The following is an 18,618-nucleotide window of genomic DNA, read 5'->3' as shown; positions in this document are numbered from 1 at the left end:
ATTTATTTTTTCCTAATTCGAAGTCCCTGGCACTTCATGGTTGTAGGGTTGGGATCTTACAACCACAGAATGCGAGGTCTGTTTTTAGCAATAGGCAGAGTAAATCCTGAAGTTATGCAAATGAATGCAGTCACTGAACTGTCGTGAAAGATGAAACAAATCAACTCATGCAGAAAATAATTATTCAGAGAGACTTTAACTTAGAAAAAAAAAACTTTGTGTCAAGAATTCTTTTTATTATATACACCAAACCAATACGTCATCAATGCAGACCAATCACCTTTCACAACAACGGAGTCGCATGACTGAAGGCAGGGTACGCCACAGAAGAAATGTGTGTGGGCGTGTCCCTCTGAGAAGACCGAGCAATGGGGATCCGTCGTGGGCTGGTTTTTGGTATTGCACGAGGAGATTCACAATATTGACGTTTGTAGGTAAGTTTTCTAGCCAATGAGCAACGGCAGGGGGAAGGTCTCCTTGACAACTTTGATCTGTCACGTTCAAACAGGGAAGGGTCTTAAATTCTTTGTCCAAATCCTCGCTACATGACAGCCATGTCAGCCAATCAGCGAGACGCCGGGCGCGGTCAATGAGTCCGTCTTCAACCCGAAATCATCTACGGTCATACGTTACGTTAACAAGTCCCGCCTCCTGGCCGGTCTGCGGACTTCACACAGACAGTTGAGTGTTTCATAAAAATGCACTCTGATGCGGCAAGTAAGTATAATTGTGGCTTTGGTGTTTTTGTACGCGCAATGATGTTAGCACGTAGATCACAACCATGCTTTGCCCCTACCTGATGCATGGCTTGTGTGTGGCTGCTGTACGGCGAGTAGACCCTCTCATGGTGCCAGACAATCTGTTTATCGAGTAGCCTAGTGGTATGGATATCTTGTGTGCTATTGCCATTCTCTTTGTAGTTTCCTACGTTGTCTTGGGGTGACAACAAAGGAGGTATTCTGTATTATGTTATTGTTGTGGAACGCACTTTTGGTGACTTCTTAGTATGATAATAACAACGTTTATGCCTCACTGTTCACGTGGATAAAGTAAAAGCAACATTATTTGTACCAGGTTTATGTGCGTATGGACCTTATTGACGCATGCCAGTTTGTTGAAACTGCAAAGCAACTTCGATTTATACGCACTGATGTTATGTGACATTAAATAGGTCAGATTTCGAGCCAACTGCGGAAAATTAGAGTATGAAAATCGTGACGCAGTTGTGTAAAATTTCTGTCGATGCGTGCCACATTGGGTTCTTGAACCGTTCGTCATCCGCAGAGGAAGATAACAGAGACTTTGACACATTTACATGTGGTTTTATATGCTATGTACCATTTTTGTTACATTGTTATATGCATTCATCAGTTTGGTGAGCGTCAGGAGAGGGGTGCTGAATGAAATTATTTATTTTTTGGAAGTATGGGTATTGTAGTTTAATTATTTGGTCCTTGTATAAGAGAACCATGGCCATCACATAAGAAATGAACTACAACGTCCATGTTTCCAGCTACTCTCTAGATACTTTGTAAACTCATTGCAAGTTGTGCGTCTCTAATGCTATTTTAGGTATGCAGGGAGTGTGGTCTCAACGGCCTGTCGTCGATCTGAACATTTGTAACGATTTTAAAACGATGACGTTGGGTGACACTTAGTACGCAAATAAATAAGATTGGTGGCATTTGATTCTTGAGGGAGTAGGCGAGGCAGTAATTTGCCGTCCAGTCTCCCGTCCTGCAATGTTGCAGTCAAGCTGGTCATCCCGGTAGAGACGTCGGGCCCCGGTAGCGGCGATCAGGTCGGTTGTACACGGCCAGGCTAGGCTGCCTGCTATTAACCCGGTCCTTCCACAGACTATATTAGTCTCCTGCTGTGACGTCACTCAATCCTTACATTTACGTAGACGATGCTGTAAGAGATATTTCTGTTGCTGTTTTTAGCCCTTCTAAGAAACAGCCATGAGAGAGAGAGAGACAGAGACAGAGAGAGAAGAGGGGGAGTGAGAAGAGTGTTAACCCCCCACTGCCATTACCATGGGGACCCCACACAACCTCAGTTCATACATATACTGGTTAAGGTAGTGCTTCAGGGTCAAAGGGAACACAGCTGATGTAGAGCCTGTGTGAGTGGGCATGAGCAGGGCTGACCCAGTGTTGGCTGACACCTAGAGCTCTGAATTGTGTTCACCCTCCTCCTTTCTTATTGGCTTTTTTTTATCCCGCAGGTTTTCAGCTCAACTCCCATCTGTCTCCTCTAGCCAGCATCCACAGCATCTACCACACCCTCCACAGACTGGTAAACTACCCCACACAGTCCTCACCCCACAGCATCTACCACACCCTCCACAGACTGGTAAACTACCCCACACAGTCCTCACCCCACAGCATCTACCACACCCTCCACAGACTGGTAAACTACCCCACACAGTCCTCACCCCACAGCATCTACCACACCCTCCACAGACTGGTAAACTACCCCACACAGTCCTCACCCCACAGCATCTACCACACCCTCCACAGACTGGTAAACTACCCCACACAGTCCTCACCCCACAGCATCTACCACCCTGTCCACAGACTGGTAAACTACCCCACACAGTCCTCACCCCACAGCATCTACCACACCCTCCACAGACTGGTAAACTACCCCACACACACCTCACCGCACACACCTACCACACCCTCCACAGGCTGGTTAACTACTTCACACACCTACCACACTCTCCACAGGCTGGTAAACTAACCCACACACTCCTCACCCCTGTACATCTACCACACCCTCTATAGGCTGGCAAACTACCCAGCTAGTGCTTAGTGTAGTAGCCTATAGTGTACTGTATTAGAGTAGAATAGAATAGTCTAGTTGTGTAGTGTGTGAGCAGCTGTTTCAGATGTGTCTCTCCACAGAATCTAACAGAGGAGGTTGGACAGGACAGTCACTCCTCAGGTACTGAACCCACCTGACTCCCCTACACACACCTTACCCACCCTACTCAGACACACGCAAATACACGTACATACCTGACCCACCCTATACACACACACACACACCTAACCCACCGTACACACACACACACCTGACCCACACTCACACACATGCATATAAATTCACACATACTGGCACATACACACACATCCACATGCAGACACACACCTATCCATACACACACAGTCACACATTCAAGATGTTAAAACAAGTTGTTGGTGTCTCTGTGATACTGTGTGTCATCAATGTGATACAGTAGCTCTCTAAACAGCTGTCTAAACCCCATCGCCCCCCCAGCCTGCCGTTCCAGAACCATGCCCCCCAGGAAAAAGAGGAGACCCACAGCCGGAGATGACTTGACAGCTAAAAAGAGCCGCCATGACAGGTAACACCTAGCAACCAGGTACCCCCTTGTCATCTAGCAACCAAGTAGCCCACACCCACAGCTGGATGGCCACCTTGCAACCAGGAACCCCCCATCACCTAGCAACCAAGTAGTCCCCTACCCCTGCCGCCAGGTCTCCTAGCAAACAGGTAGCACCCTCTCACAGCCGGGCGGCTACCTAGCAACCCGGTAACCCCCGTTGCCTAGAAACCAGGTAGCCTCCATCCCCCGCCGCATAGCAACCAGGTAGTGGAGTTGAATGTGAGAGAAGGTGTCTAACCTGGTCTGTAACAGTGTGTTCCCTCCTGCAGTCTTCTCAGGAAGCATGAGGCCCCCCAGATCAGGGAGCAGGAAAGCTTCTCCAGTAAGAGATGTCTGGAGTGGTTCTACGAGTACGCAGGTGAGACGCTGCTGTGGCCTCCTGGGAAGGTGTCTGTGTGTGTGTGTTGTTCAGAGTATTTGTTTGAGTGTGTGTGTGTCGGATCTTTGCTGTTCTATATGTGTGTTCTGTGTTGTTTTATGTGTGTGTGTGTGTGTGTTTGCAGGCTGTGACGATGCAGTGGGTCCAGAAGGGATGGAGAAATTCTGTGAGGACATCGGAGTGGAACCAGAAAATGTAAGAAACCCGTAAACCTCTGCTGTACGTCCATAGGTGTGTCTGTGATGGAGATCTGTAGGTCTGTGTTGTAGTTCTGTGTTGCAGGTCTGTGTGTGCAGATAGTGATGGTGGTTCTGGTTCTATGGGCAGGTGGTGATGCTGGTTCTGGCCTGGAAGCTGGATGCTCAGAGTATGGGCTACTTCACCCTGCAGGAGTGGCTTAAAGGCATGGGCTCCTTACAGTAAGCCTGTCTGTCTTAAGTTATGTGTGTGCACAGGGTATGTGTATGTGCACAGGGGTATGTGAGGGTCAATATGTGTGTGGGTTGAATGTGTGTGTGTGTGAGTCAGTGTTTGTGTGTGGGTCAATCTGTGTATGTACAAGTGAGTGTGTGCATGTCTGAGTCTTTATTTTCTGGTCATGTGACTGTGTAGCGTGTCTAAGATGGCTGTCTCCTGGCCAGGTGTGACTCCACAGAGAGGCTGAGGAACACTCTAGACTACCTGAGATCCATGCTGAATGACAATACAAGCTTCAAGCTCATCTACCGATACGCCTTCGATTTTGCCAGGGTGAGTGGGGCGCAGACAGATCCCAAAAACACTGTGCCTGGTAGCTGAGATGTGGTTACTATGCACTGTGCCTGGTAGCTGAGATGTGGTTACTATGCACTGTGTCTGAAGGCTAATGTGGTTACTATGCACTGTGCCTGGTAGCTGAGATGTGGTTACTATGCACTGTGCCTGGTAGCTGAGATGTGGTTACTATGCACTGTGCCTGGTAGCTGAGATGTGGTTACTATGCACTGTGTCTGAAGGCTAATATGTGGTTACTATGCACTGTGCCTGGTAGCTGAGATGTGGTTACTATGCACTGTGTCTGAAGGCTAATATGTGGTTACTATGCACTGTGCCTGGTAGCTGAGATGTGGTTACTATGCACTGTGCCTGGTAGCTGAGATGTGGTTACTATGCACTGTGCCTGGTAGCTGAGATGTGGTTACTATGCACTGTGTCTGAAGGCTAATATGTGGTTACTATGCACTGTGCCTGGTAGCTGAGATGTGGTTACTATGCACTGTGCCTGGTAGCTGAGATGTGGTTACTATGCACTGTGTCTGGTAGCTGAGATGTGGTTACTATGCACTGTGTCTGAAGGCTAATATGTGGTTACTATGCACTGTGCCTGGTAGCTGAGATGTGGTTACTATGCACTGTGCCTGGTAGCTGAGATGTGGTTACTGTGCACTGTGCCTGGTAGCCGAGATGTGGTTACTATGCACTGTGTCTGAAGGCTAATATGTGGTTACTATGCACTGTGCCTGGTAGCTGAGATGTGGTTACTATGCACTGTGCCTGGTAGCTGAGATGTGGTTACTATGCACTGTGTCTGAAGGCTAATATGTGGTTACTATGCACTGTGCCTGGTAGCTGAGATGTGGTTACTATGCACTGTGCCTGGTAGCTGAGATGTGGTTACTATGCACTGTGCCTGGTAGCTGAGATGTGGTTACTATGCACTGTGTCTGAAGGCTAATATGTGGTTACTATGCACTGTGCCTGGTAGCTGAGATGTGGTTACTATGCACTGTGCCTGGTAGCTGAGATGTGGTTACTATGCACTGTGCCTGGTAGCTGAGATGTGGTTACTATGCACTGTGCCTGGTAGCTGAGATGTGGTTTCCCCCAGGAAAAGGACCAGAGGAGTTTGGACTTGAACACAGCCAAGTGCATGCTGGGATTGCTACTGGGGAAGACATGGCCACTGTTCCCTGTGTTCAATCAGTTCCTGGAGGTGGGGAGTCTCACACATGCACACATGCACACACGCACACACCTATTGTGGTATTAGTGTGTGTCCCAGCAGTGTGTGTGTGTGTGTGTGTGTGTGCGTGCGTGCGTGCTCCTGTGTATGTGTGTCTCCCAACAGCAATCCAAGTACAAGGTGATCAATAAGGACCAGTGGTGCAACGTTCTAGAGTTCAGCAGAACCATCAACCTGGACCTCAGTAACTATGACGAGGACGGAGCCTGTGAGTCAACAGTCACACACACACACCCCGCCATCCTCATGCACACACACACCCTCAAACGCATGCACACACATATACTCACCTCCTGATCCTCAGTGTGTTGTGTGTTGCAGGGCCTGTGTTGCTGGATGAGTTTGTGGAGTGGTACAAGGAGAGGGATATGTCCTAGTCCTGCAGCAACAACAACAGCTCTTAAGAAACTACAACCACAGAGTAAACAAACAACATGGAGTAGCTGCATGTGGGCAGTGGATGGGGGTGGGACGGGGGTGGGGGGTGGGACGGGGGTGGGGGGCCTGAAAGGGCCATGGCAGAGACAACAACCACCTCTGGAAAACCATTTCCTTACCAGTGTTGCATTGTGGGAGGAGAACCCATGGTCAGCTGGGACGCTGCTTCACTGTGAAGTGTGTGATGATACCATCAGCCCTCGGCCCAGCTGGGAGGCTGTCCTAAACCAGGGCCCTTGGACCCGGGAACATCTGAATATTGTAGAACCGTGTTGGACTCCCATCTGTGCTTGTCCTCCATAAATGACAATAACCCTCATTTTGTATAGTTTCAGAGTGTTTGAGATGGGATTCTTGGAGAAGCACACTGTGTCAAATGGCTGAGGTCAGGGGTCCAGGGTCGGGTGTGTTTACAGTCGTCCTGTGATAATTGAGCCTAGTTTCCCGCCCTTTTCTCTGAGCAGGGCGGGGCTTATCTACCCCCCCAGGATTGGCTCGACCTCGCACCACTAAACCAATCAGATTGCTGCTGACAAACTCTTATTACGGCACAGCGGCAGCCCCCGCCAACCAGCACTCATTGGTCACATGACCATCTGATGTATCCATGGCAATGCTGTGGTGATAGTAAGAGAGTTTCTTGTGCCTCAAAAATATGGAAGTCACTTTACGTATTCAACTTGCATATAAACTTGCAACACACACATATGCACACACGCACTCACACACATGCACAGATACGCATGCATACACACACACACACACGTGCACACAAACCCTCAGTGGTCAGGTATAGATTCAGGATGTTGGGACTGTGTTCAGAGCTAAAATGCAGCATGTTTGTTTCTATCTTTGTATCTAGCAAACGTCTTCCCTAGTTCGCTGGAGTTGTTGTCTTCTCACTCATTAGTCTCCTGCTCCCTCGTCCCCTGCTTCCTAGTCTGCTCATCCTGAGTCGTCTCCTTCTCCCTCCTCTTCGTCTCACTCACTAGTCTCCTACTCCCTAGTCTCCTACTTCTCACTCACTAGTCTCCTGCTCCCTGGTCCCTTCCTCCCTGGTCTCCTCCTCCCTGGTCTCCTCCTCCCTGGTCTCCTCCTTACTGGTCTCCTTCTTCCTGGTCTCCTCCTCCCTAGTCCCCCTCCCCCTCTCCCCTCAAGGCTGTAGGTCCTATGAGGATGAGCAGAGCAGCATGGGTGCAGCGCCAGCACCACCAGCCAGAGGTGGGCCCAGCCCCTCGGACGTCTAGTTGTAGCATGATGTTGATGCTATGCTAGCCAGGTTTAGCATGGTGTTTATGCTACGCTGGCTAGGAGTAGTATGGTGTTTATGCTATGCAAGCTAGGTTTAGCATGGTGTTAATGCTGTGCTAGCTAGGTGTAGCATGATGTTGATGCTATGCTAGCCAGGTTTAGCATGGTGTTTATGCTATGCTGGCTAGGTGTAGCATGGTGTTTATGCTACGCTAGCTAGGTTAAGCATGGTGTTAATGCTGTGCTAGCTTGGTGTAGCATGGTGTTGATGCTATGAGAGCTAGGTGTAGCATGGTGTTCATGCTACGCTGTTCCGCTAGCATCATGTAACGTCCTATTAACACTCGTATAAACTTTAGTCTGGCTGTGATGTGATGCTGAACCGTTTTAAGGGTGGGAATAATTGCATGCTCGCTCCATCAGAGCCTTCTGTGAATGGATGAGATTTTTTGTTTTGTACAGGAATTTGTGCTGAATTGTTGCTGTGTTTCGTATGATGTCCTCACTTATTTCTTAGTACACACCTGAAAACCACAACTGTGGACGTTAACACATAACACACCTCTCTCGCTCTCTTCCTTCCTCTCTCCAACTCTCACCTTCAACATTCTCTCTTTCTCTCTCTCATGCACATCCAATTTCCCCCACTCTTTGTAAGCATCAGTGTTTACATCGTCAGACTAGCCACCACCCCACCTGTCAGGACTGTCAAGGAGCTCTCCCGGTGGAGGGTGAGAAGACCTGTAGGAGCTGGAGCCAGCTGTAGGACTGCTCACTAATCATTTGCACAGAGACTAACTCTGAGCTGTCCGGTCACTCCAGGAGGGACGAGCAGTTACGTTGTCCAGGCTGTAAATACAGTGTGTACAGTATGTATGTGTGTGTTTTCACTGTAACCTATCTCTCTATACAGATATAAAGGGGTTTATTAACTTAAATGGTTGTTTTGTATTTTGTCTTCCTTGCAGTTTTGATCTGTTTTTAAACATTTTTTAAAGATTAACTACACACCCCAATTTCACCCCAAATACCCATGATGCAACTTGGACACAAACTTCACCAACACAACGTGGATATTGTTTATGTTAATAATTTATCAAGTCATAGACGTGATCACATTAGTAAGGCAGTGCTGTTTGACAAATACTGTCTTCTATTGGTTTGTGTATCTTGACAAAGTACTGTATCAATACAAATATACATGATGATTAGAGAAGGTTATGGAATGCATTAGTAGGACTAACATTTTTATTATCTCTCACACGTAATTTAGTACTGTTTACAAAAGATATAATCGGGTTATAAAAAAACTGTTGATAGTTTACAGAGTAAGGAGAGTAGCATTCTGGGATTGTAATAAAATGTAAATCTAAATATCTCCATGTCTGTCCATCAATACCGAAATTAATTTTCTCAATGAGGAGAGTGTATTGATGTTACATAATCAAGTGACACTGATACACAGAGTGGGAGGGCTCTAGGACGGAACCCAACCCGCCCCCCCATCAGACGTCTGTCTGCTGTTGGTCTCCCCCAGGACTGGTGGGAGTCACGGTGTCCAAGGTAACGCTATGGTAGGGGCGTGTGGAGTGGTAGGCAGAGCTGAAGGAAGAGGTGGAATTATTGTACGATGACAAACGAGAAGCATGTTTGATGTCTTCCTCACGGTATTTGGTGCTTGTGGGTCTCCATGTGTTCTCATCTGTCAGATGAGATGAGTTGTCCAAGTGGATGTTGAGAGCTCTCCTAGGAGTGAAGGATACAGGAACACCTCCAACACTGAAAGATGAGTCATGATTGTCTGAAACCTTAGTTTGTTCTCTGGTCTCATCCTCACTGTCGCTGGAGGAAGAGGCAGGTGGAGGTGTTCTGGGGATCTCAGGTGGAGTTTCCTGGGGTACCTGAATGTCCAGACGTCTCCAGGTCTGGGAAGAACTTCTATCTTCTCCCTGGTATTTGGTGCTTGTGGGTCTACATGCTTTTTCTTCTGTGCTCAGCTGAGTTGAACTGTCCAAGTGGATGTTGATAGCTCTCCTAGGAGCAAGGGACATTTTCACACCTCCAACACTGAAAGGTGAGTCCTTATCGTACTTAGTTTGTCTGTTAATCTGTTCGCTAGTTTCGTCCTCGCTGTCACTGGAGGAAGAGGCAGGTTGAGGTGTTCTGGGGGTCTCAGGTGGAGAAGAAGGTTTGATTTCCTGCTCCTGGTATTTAGTGCTGGTGGACCTCCATGCATTCTGATCTGCGTTGAGCTGAGATGAGTTGTCCAAGTGGATGTTGAGAGCTCTCCTAGGTGCAAAGGACACAGGAACACCTCCAACACTGAAAGATGAGTCATGATTCTCTGGAACCTTAGTTTGTTCTCTGGTCTTGTCCTCACTGTCGCTGGAGGAAGAGGCAGGTGGAGGTGTTCTGGGGATCTCAGGTGGAGAAGCAGATTTGATTTCCTGTTCCTGGTATTTGGTGCTTGTGGATCTCCATGCGTATTCATCTGTGTTGCTGGATGAGTTGTCCAAGTGGATGTTGAGAGCTCTCCTCGGAGCTAAGGATACTGGAACACCTCCAACACTGAAAGATGAGTCACGATTAACTGGAACCTTTGTTTGTTTGTTTATGTGTTCGCTAGTTTCTTCCTTACTGTCACTGGATGAGGCAGGTGGTGATTCCTGGGGTGGTTTGGTGTCCAGTTGTCCCCAGGTCTGGGAAAAACTTCTATCTTCTACTTGGTATTTAGTGCTGTTGGATCTCCATGCGTTCTGATCTGTGCTGAGCTGAGCTGAGTTGTCCAAGTGAACGTTGAGAGCTCTCCGAGGACCAAAAGATACTTTCACACTTCCAACACTGAAAGGTGAGTCACGACCTGTAGTTTGTTCTCTGGTCTCGTCCTCACTGTCGCTGGAGGAAGAGGCAGGTGGAGGTGTTCTGGGGATCTCAGGTGGAGGAGCAGGTTTGATTTCCGGTTCCTGGTATTTGGTGCTTGTGGATCTCCATGCATTTTCAGCTGTGCTTAACTGAGATGATTTGTCCAAGTGGATGTTGAGAGCTCTCCTAGGTGCGAACGATACAGGAACACCTCCGACACTGAAAGATGAGTCACGATTCTCTGGAACCTTAGTTTGTTCTCTGGTCTCATCCTCACTGTCGCTGGAGGAAGAGGCAGGTTGAGGTGTTCTGGGGGTCTCAGGTGGAGAAGTAGGTTTGATTTCCTGCTCCTGGTATTTAGTGCTGGTGGACCTCCATGCATTCTGATCTGCGTTGAGCTGAGATGAGTTGTCCAAGTGGATGTTGAGAGCTCTCCTAGGAGTGAAGGATACAGGAACACCTCCGACACTGAAAGATGAGTCAAGATTCTCTGGATCCTTAGTTTTTTCTCTGGTCTCGTCCTCACTGTCGCTGGATGAAGAGGGTACAGTTTTGTCAAATGACAATTGAGAAGCAGCCCTGATTTGGTGGTCTTGGTATTTAGTGCTGGTGGACCTCCATGCGGACTGATCTGTGCATAACTGAGATGATTTGTCCAAGTGGATGTTGAGAGCTCTCCTAGGTGCGAAGGATACAGGAACACCTCCGACACTGAAAGATGAGTCACGATTCTCTGGAACCTTAGTTTGTTCTCTGGTCTCATCCTCACTGTCGCTGGAGGAAGAGGCAGGTTGAGGTGTTCTGGGGGTCTCAGGTGGAGAAGAAGGTTTGATTTCCTGCTCCTGGTATTTAGTGCTGGTGGACCTCCATGCATTCTGATCTGCGTTGAGCTGAGATGAGTTGTCCAAGTGGATGTTGAGAGCTCTCCTAGGAGTGAAGGATACAGGAACACCTCCGACACTGAAAGATGAGTCACGATTCTCTGGATCCTTAGTTTTTTCTCTGGTCTCATCCTCACTGTTGCTGGATGAAGAGGGTACAGTTTTGTCAAATGACAATTGAGAAGCAGCCCTGATTTGGTGGTCTTGGTATTTAGTGCTGGTGGACCTCCATGCGGATTGATCTGTGCATAACTGAGATGATTTGTCCAAGTGGATGTTGAGAGCTCTCCTAGGTGCGAAGGATACAGGAACACCTCCGACACTGAAAGATGAGTCACGATTCTCTGGAACCTTAGTTTGTTCTCTGGTCTCATCCTCACTGTCGCTGGAGGAAGAGGCAGGTTGAGGTGTTCTGGGGGTCTCAGGTGGAGAAGAAGGTTTGATTTCCTGCTCCTGGTATTTAGTGCTGGTGGACCTCCATGCATTCTGATCTGCGTTGAGCTGAGATGAGTTGTCCAAGTGGATGTTGAGAGCTCTCCTAGGAGTGAAGGATACAGGAACACCTCCGACACTGAAAGATGAGTCACGATTCTCTGAATCCTTAGTTTTTTCTCTGGTCTCATCCTCACTGTCGCTGGATGAAGAGGGTACAGTTTTGTCAAATGACAATTGGGAAGCAGCCCTGATTTGGTGGTCTTGGTATTTAGTGCTGGTGGACCTCCATGCGGACTGATCTGTGCATAACTGAGATGATTTGTCCAAGTGGATGTTGAGAGCTCTCCTAGGTGCGAAGGATACAGGAACACCTCCGACACTGAAAGATGAGTCATGATTCTCTGGAACCTTAGTTTGTTCTCTGGTCTCATCCTCACTGTCGCTGGATGAAGAGGCAGGTTGAGGTGTTCTGGGGGTCTCAGGTGGAGAAGAAGGTTTGATTTCCTGCTCCTGGTATTTAGTGCTGGTGGACCTCCATGCATTCTGATCTGCGTTGAGCTGAGATGAGTTGTCCAAGTGGATGTTGAGAGCTCTCCTAGGAGTGAAGGATACAGGAACACCTCCGACACTGAAAGATGAGTCACGATTCTCTGGATCCTTAGTTTTTTCTCTGGTCTCATCCTCACTGTCGCTGGATGAAGAGGGTACAGTTTTGTCAAATGACAATTGGGAAGCAGCCCTGATTTGGTGGTCTTGGTATTTAGTGCTGGTGGACCTCCATGCGGACTGATCTGTGCATAACTGAGATGATTTGTCCAAGTGGATGTTGAGAGCTCTCCTAGGAGTGAAGGATACAGGAACACCTGCGACACTGAAAGATGAGTCACGATTCTCTGGAACCTTAGTTTGTTCTCTGGTCTCATCCTCACTGTCGCTGGAGGAAAAGGCAGGTTGAGGTGTTCTGGGGGTCTCAGGTGGAGAAGAAGGTTTGATTTCCTGCTCCTGGTATTTTGTGCTGGTGGACCTCCATGCGGACTGATCTGTGCTTAACTGAGATGATTTGTCCAAGTGGATGTTGAGAGCTCTCCTAGGAGTGAAGGATAAAGGAACACCTCCGACACTGAAAGATGAGTCACGATTCTCTGGGTGTGGCACGGGGTTAACCTCCTCTTCCTCATCCTCCTCTCGGTTCACCGTGTACTGGGTGTCCTCGCCATCGCTGTTGCTGGACTGGGAGGAGCCAGACGACTCCACTTGCTTGTCACGGAAGCGCTCCTGATCAGCGCCGGCTCTGGGATGGAGGTCGGGTGGTAGCAAGGTGCCGTGTGCCAGCTGTGCATCCTTCACCGCCTCGTCTTTCTCCTCCACTTCCTCTCTCTCCACGTTGACGGTGTACTCCGTGGTTTCACTCTCGCTGCAGACCGAGCTGTCGGAGTGTTTCCTCACGGACCCCGTGGGGAATCCTAAATCACTGTACCGGCCCGAAGCCCCTCGGAAGGAATCTGAAAACTCGAAACTCTCCCCACTGTCGTTGTACTCCTCTGGGTCCTCCCCGACAGCCATCTTGGGCTTCCAGTCAGCGAAAGGCTCAGAGGAGAACCCGGGGACCTCGCTCCCTGCTCCGGGGGAGGGAAGGGTGGAGGCCTGGGTGACAACAGGCGAGGCCACCCTCTGCTGGAGGGGGAGATCTGTCTGAGGTGGGGACAAGGGCTCCCAGGGGTTGTTCTGGGTGACCTGTCCTCTTCGTCCTGGTACGTCTGAACTGTGTGAGGAGTGGGACGAGTGTGATGAGGACTCAGACAGGCGCCCCCTCTCCTCCCCTGGGTCAAGATCAGGGATGGTCTCAAATTCCATGGTGTGACCTCTTAGTGGCTGCTCTCTGTCTGCGCTGGCAGACTCCCGCTCGGAGTTGTTACGTCCCCTGGGTCTCCCTCCTTCCGGGGTCCCTGGAGAGGGTTCCCACTGCAGAGTGTTAGCGTAGACCGCCTCTGTCTCAATTGTGGCATACACCTGGTCGTTCGGTTCGCTGCCAGCCAATGTATCGTAGTACTCCACAGTGCCGGGGTCCCTCTGGACGCCAGCGGGGCGGCTGAACGATACTCTCCTCTTGCTGTGTCCTCCCTCCTGCTCCTCTTCCTCGTCCGAGTATGCCCCGTTTTCATAGGGACAGTGGGCGTCAAGGGCGGGGCCATTGGTGGAGGAGGAGGGGCTTTGTTTGGGGCGGAGCCTCCTGCAGAGCTTTTCCAGCAGGGGCCTGGCAAGGACACCGAGGATAAAAGCGACGAGGAAGGTGATGAGGACGGAGAGGCAGATGGCCAGTGTCAGGTCTGACTTGGTGGGGGTCTCAAGGGACTTTCCTCCCTCTGCTGCCCCCTGAGGGCGGCTGCCCGACAGTGGGCTCAGTGTCTGCCCTGCCCTGTTCAAGCTCCTGGAGCTTCTGGTCCTTGCTCTTGGACCGGGCTCTCTTGTTAAGTGGACATGCACGTCGTACACGGACAGCGCTCTCTCTGGCCCGGACACACACACGTACAACCCGGAATCCTGTGCTGTGATGTCATGGATCAGCAGCCCAGACACGCCCCCAGAGGCCACTCCCCTTGGAGTCTGCCATTGTGAACCTGGAACAGGAATTGCGAAATCCAGGAGACATTTAAAACTGGGCCTTGTTGTCATGATCATCTCTGTTGTCTGATATTTTAAATTGTACATTTTGGTGTACAATTTAAAATAAATCGTAAAAGCTTGCATCAAATATGATCATTTGTGTATTTATTGAGCCTTTGCCTGAATTTTGACCAAGAAATACATGAGACTAGGTTGCCAGTGAAAGTTGTGAAAACCTAGGAGGAGTCACCTTGTTGTGAGTCACAGGGCAGCAGAAGCTTCGTCCCCTCCTCCACCATCACTTCCTGGTGCCGCCCCTCACTGGCCCCTCCCCTAGAGCAGGATAGCTCTGCTTCCTCCAGCTGCAGCAGCTCTCTGCCTGAGAGGGAGGGGGGCCACGCGCACACTACCCCCCCCCAGTTACGCTGGCCGAGGTCCCGGTCATGGGTCATCCACCTCCGCACGCTGCGCAGGGCGCAGTCACACCTCCAGCTGTTCCCTCGCAGGCTAGCCCCGCCCCCCAGGGCACCCAGCCACAGGTGAGTCGTGGGGGAGAGTGTAGTCAGCAGGTTGAAACTCAGGTCCAGCACCTGGGAGTGGGATGGGTCAAAGGTCATCTCCTGAAGTCATCTGACAGATGTTATTGTTGGACTGGAGTAGAGATATTGTTGTTGTTGCATTGTGCCTGATAGCTGAGATATGCTCTGCACTGTCCCTGGCAAATACAGAACTAGTGTAGCTACCAGATACATACATTTAAGTAGTGCATGTAATAAGTACAGGGAAGATCCTTGATTTTTGCTTGATGTGGCTATATATCGATAAAGTAACTAAAAACTGCAAAACAAATCAAATGTTAATGTAACACAGTGACCATGGGACTCATCAAAATGATACCAGCAGACTGGCCCTGTCCCATTGGTGAGTGTTACCCAAGGCTGGGGCTGGAGGGCAGGTGGGGGTGAGTGTTACCGTGACCTGGTGCAGGTGGGGTTGTGGGGGTGAGTGTTACCGTGACCTGGTGCAGGTGGGGTTGTGGGGGTGAGTGTTACCGTGAGCTGGGTCATGTGGGGGTGAATGTTACCCTGGGCTGGAGAGGTGGGGGTGTGTGTTACCCTGGGCTGGGGCAGGAGGGCAGGTGAGGCTGTGGGGGTGAGTGTTACCCTGAGCTGGGGCAGGTGTCGGAGGGCCTGGGGATGGAGGATGGAGATGAGGTTGTTCTGCAGGAGCAGCTCTCTCAGATGGGGCAGGTGTCCCAGGTCCTCCTCCCCCACGGAAGATATCCTGTTGTTGGGGAGATGCAGCACCTGCAGAGCCCTGAGGCCCTTCAGACCTGGAGCACACAAGACAACACGTCATCCACACACCCCACATGACATTCACACACCACTCACAACAGGTCATACACAACACACACATACACAACGCAACAGGACACACACGACAGAACACAACACCAGTAACATGGCAGAGAGTCTCCTCTGTGGCTTGAATGTAAACCACAGAGGAATCTGAGGTAATCGCCAGTCATTTGAGGTATGTGAGTAAGATCACCTTTGCACTGCGGGGGAGGGGGACATTCTTGCCTGATAAGAAGTTGCATTAGGACACCTGTCCTTTCATGTCCCTGCCCGCGTGGCTATGGTAACGCCAAACTACATCCTCCCACGACAATGGTCTCTATGGCTACTTCTGCAGCCAGGGTCGCTCTGAGCTGCGGGGATGACATGACTGTAAACACAGCCTGATGGACGTGCTCTTCTCAGCTGAGATGTGGTTATTTTGCGGCTGGACAAATTATTGACCCTGACCAACGAAATACTGTACAACTGTACACTACAGATCCCTGGGATCCTTTCTATATGCACTGCTTTCCAACCCTAGTCTGCCCTAACTAACCCCCCCAACTGTATACAAACAATACTAATCATTACTCAGCTACACCCAGTTATGGACCATTGGAATTCCTGTGGGTTGGCTGAAGATCGTACAATCATTTGTTAAAAAGTTCCTGTTTGTGTGACCACCGAGGTTTAATCATTTCCGAGTGGAGCAAAGTCCTCATTTTGCAGGATGGTTTAGATGGGTGTGTTTACAGATGTGCAGCTGTTATCTGGAGCCACCTGATTGTTAATAAATGATAATCACCCACACCACACGGAGGAACAGAGACAGGACCAGGGCCCAAGCATGCTGAGTTGTGGCTACTCTGCATAACAACAACTTACTGAAGATATCGAAGACTGTGGGCCTCATGTACGTACATTCGCAAACGTAGCGTTATTAGCGCCATGGCCAACCCGCAGATTGCGCACGCTGTGATACTTCAGTTTACGTCGTATTTACGAAACCTGCAGGTCATCGGGTAATCAGCGCCTTTCTCCGCCCACTATACCGTACATTGCGAGCATTTAAATGCGCAATTGAATGGGCCCCCTTCTCTCTTTCTATCATGGATCAGCCACCAAAGTCAAAACAGCGATGACTGTTTGAAATGATCCCGATGCCAATATGTGTAATATAGTGAGTTAAACAACTGCTAGAATGGAATGTGAACGCTGAGTCGAAGATTCGATGTAATCTTTGATTTCTTCCAGTAACTGTAATATTGCATGGCTGCTTAATCTGTAACGCGTAATGATTTCGTGTTCACTCAACTCAAAAAGTGTGATCCTTGTGGCAAAAAATACTTTGGCCTATGTCTCCTTCGTCTTGCTCGGGATACGGCTGCCATTTCAACAGGAGGCATATGAGCATCCTGGTTTACGCCTGCTTTTATCAGGCGGAGAATTTTCACCGCAAAATAGAGGTGCGCTTTCACAGGCGTTTTTTGTACATACCACGGAATACATAATTAGGTGCACTTTACGCATCCCCTCCCATCTCTTTATGGGAAACTCCAACTTTCCCATTGACCCTCCCGTGAATGCATATGCATGACATGGAAAAGCGCCATTTTCAGTTCCCGCGACAGGCAGTCTGCGCTTTTCCCTCAGTGCGGCATGTTTGTACATACCTCGCCATGCTTTTACGCGCAAATTGCGAAACAAATACGCCTGAAGTGGGCGCAAAAGCGTTAGTACATGAGGCCCTGTGTGTGTGAGAGAAAGTGTGTAAGTTTGTGAGAGAGGGTATGTTATTGTGTGTGTGCGAGAGAAAGTGTGTACGTTTGTGAGAGAGGGTGTGTAAGAGTGTGTTTAAGTGTGTGGTGTGTATGTGTGTGAGAGAGAGTATGTGTGACTCACCCCTGTGTGTGTGTGAGAGAGAGAGTGTGACTCACCCCTGGGGAGTCCTTCCAGCAGGTTTCTCTCGGCAGAGAGCATCTCCAGGGCGGGGGCCCAGGACTCACACCCCTCCATGCCCCCTGGGGGGCCATGATGAGGGGGTCGGGGCCCCCCTACACACAGCGAGAGGTGTGTGAGGTTGTTGTGTCCCAGCCAGAGCCTCCGGAGTGAGGGCTGGGCCCAGCGCTGTCTGAAGGAGGTCAGGAGGTTATGGGACAGGTCCAGGGAGGAGAGAGAGGCTGGTAGGAGAGGCGGGGCCAGGGAGAGGCCGGCCGTGGAGCAGTTGAGGGTGGGGCCCGGAGTACAGAGGCAGGGGCTGGGGCAGGCAGGGGGAGGGGGGCGGCTCTGGACCCCTGAGCAGAGCAGTATTACAGCCAACACCAGCCACACTAAGATCCCCATCTCTGCCTGCCCATGAACGGCCAGCATGAACCAGTGGCAGATTGCAGGTTGTTAGTATTCACCCTGTCAGAGTACATGGGGTTACAGTATATCATATTAGAGTACATAATCAGAGTACCACATGGTTTTAAAGTACATTTAAAAAACACATGATTTTAAACTACATATCAAAGTACATGATTTTAGAGTATGTATTAGAGTTTATGGTGTACATAGTCTACCGATACACAAACCAAGTTTATTTGAGCTGTTCTACAGCTATTGCACCTGTTACAGCACTGTAGCCATATTGGTCTACTGTGCTACACCATGCATCATAAAACACCTTGTTTGGCTATCGATGGAATTAGGATTGTGGTGGTCATTTGAATTTCCTTTATTTTGAGGCTCATCACAAACCATAACTCACCATATAAAATGTTGATTTTTTCAAACCAATCCAGTATCTCATGGTTTTTTTTTTTAACATAAATTGAATAAAATGTAACTCGGTAATAATCAGAGCACTGTTCAGTCATGTTCTCTTAGAAACAGTAGAAATACAGAAGATGGGACGAGTATTGAACTCACCGTTAAGTATCCAGACCGTGTCCGTCCACAGGTAGCTTGTGACTGTCACCCGGCCCGGGCCCCCCCATCCCCACCCACACCGAGATCAAAGTCTC

The 18,618-nt window shown here is 49.4% G+C and overlaps 2 protein-coding genes across 6 annotated transcripts; one reads left to right on the top strand and one right to left on the bottom strand.

Moving 5' to 3' along the window:
* The first annotated feature begins 652 nt into the window (after nt 1-652).
* Nucleotides 653-8,423, top strand: dcun1d4 (DCN1, defective in cullin neddylation 1, domain containing 4 (S. cerevisiae)). 5 transcript variants are annotated; one of them, XM_067229639.1, is made up of 12 exons: nt 653-717; nt 2,228-2,298; nt 2,910-2,949; nt 3,286-3,373; nt 3,685-3,773; nt 3,919-3,989; nt 4,122-4,213; nt 4,436-4,544; nt 5,662-5,766; nt 5,902-6,004; nt 6,118-6,217; nt 8,150-8,423. In XM_067229639.1, the coding sequence occupies exons 1-11, from the start codon at nt 699-701 to the stop codon at nt 6,171-6,173; spliced, it is 843 nt and encodes a 280-aa protein (XP_067085740.1). In that variant the 5' UTR covers nt 653-698; the 3' UTR covers nt 6,174-6,217; nt 8,150-8,423. The 5 variants fall into 5 exon arrangements, with proteins under 5 accessions (XP_067085740.1, XP_067085739.1, XP_067085742.1 ...); XM_067229638.1 differs by having other exon boundaries at nt 8,144-8,423; XM_067229642.1 differs by lacking the exons at nt 653-717; nt 2,228-2,298; nt 8,150-8,423 and adding an exon at nt 2,616-2,640 and having other exon boundaries at nt 6,118-6,255.
* Nucleotides 8,424-8,575: 152 nt separating this feature from the next.
* On the bottom strand, nt 8,576-18,066 carry LOC136936346 (microtubule-associated protein futsch). The gene is made up of 4 exons (XM_067230146.1): nt 17,548-18,066; nt 15,431-15,600; nt 14,518-14,857; nt 8,576-14,281 (listed from the first exon to the last, which is right to left on the bottom strand). Exons 1-4 carry the CDS (start codon nt 17,978-17,980, stop codon nt 8,991-8,993), a joined length of 6,234 nt encoding a protein of 2,077 aa, XP_067086247.1. The 5' UTR covers nt 17,981-18,066; the 3' UTR covers nt 8,576-8,990.
* Between the last annotated feature and the right edge of the window lie 552 nt (nt 18,067-18,618).

This window comes from Osmerus mordax, chromosome 26, assembly GCF_038355195.1.
Source record: "Osmerus mordax isolate fOsmMor3 chromosome 26, fOsmMor3.pri, whole genome shotgun sequence".
Taxonomy (NCBI): Eukaryota; Metazoa; Chordata; class Actinopteri; order Osmeriformes; family Osmeridae; genus Osmerus; species Osmerus mordax.
The sequence above is the reverse complement of the archived record's forward strand: the minus strand, read 5'-3'. Positions and strand labels throughout refer to the sequence as shown.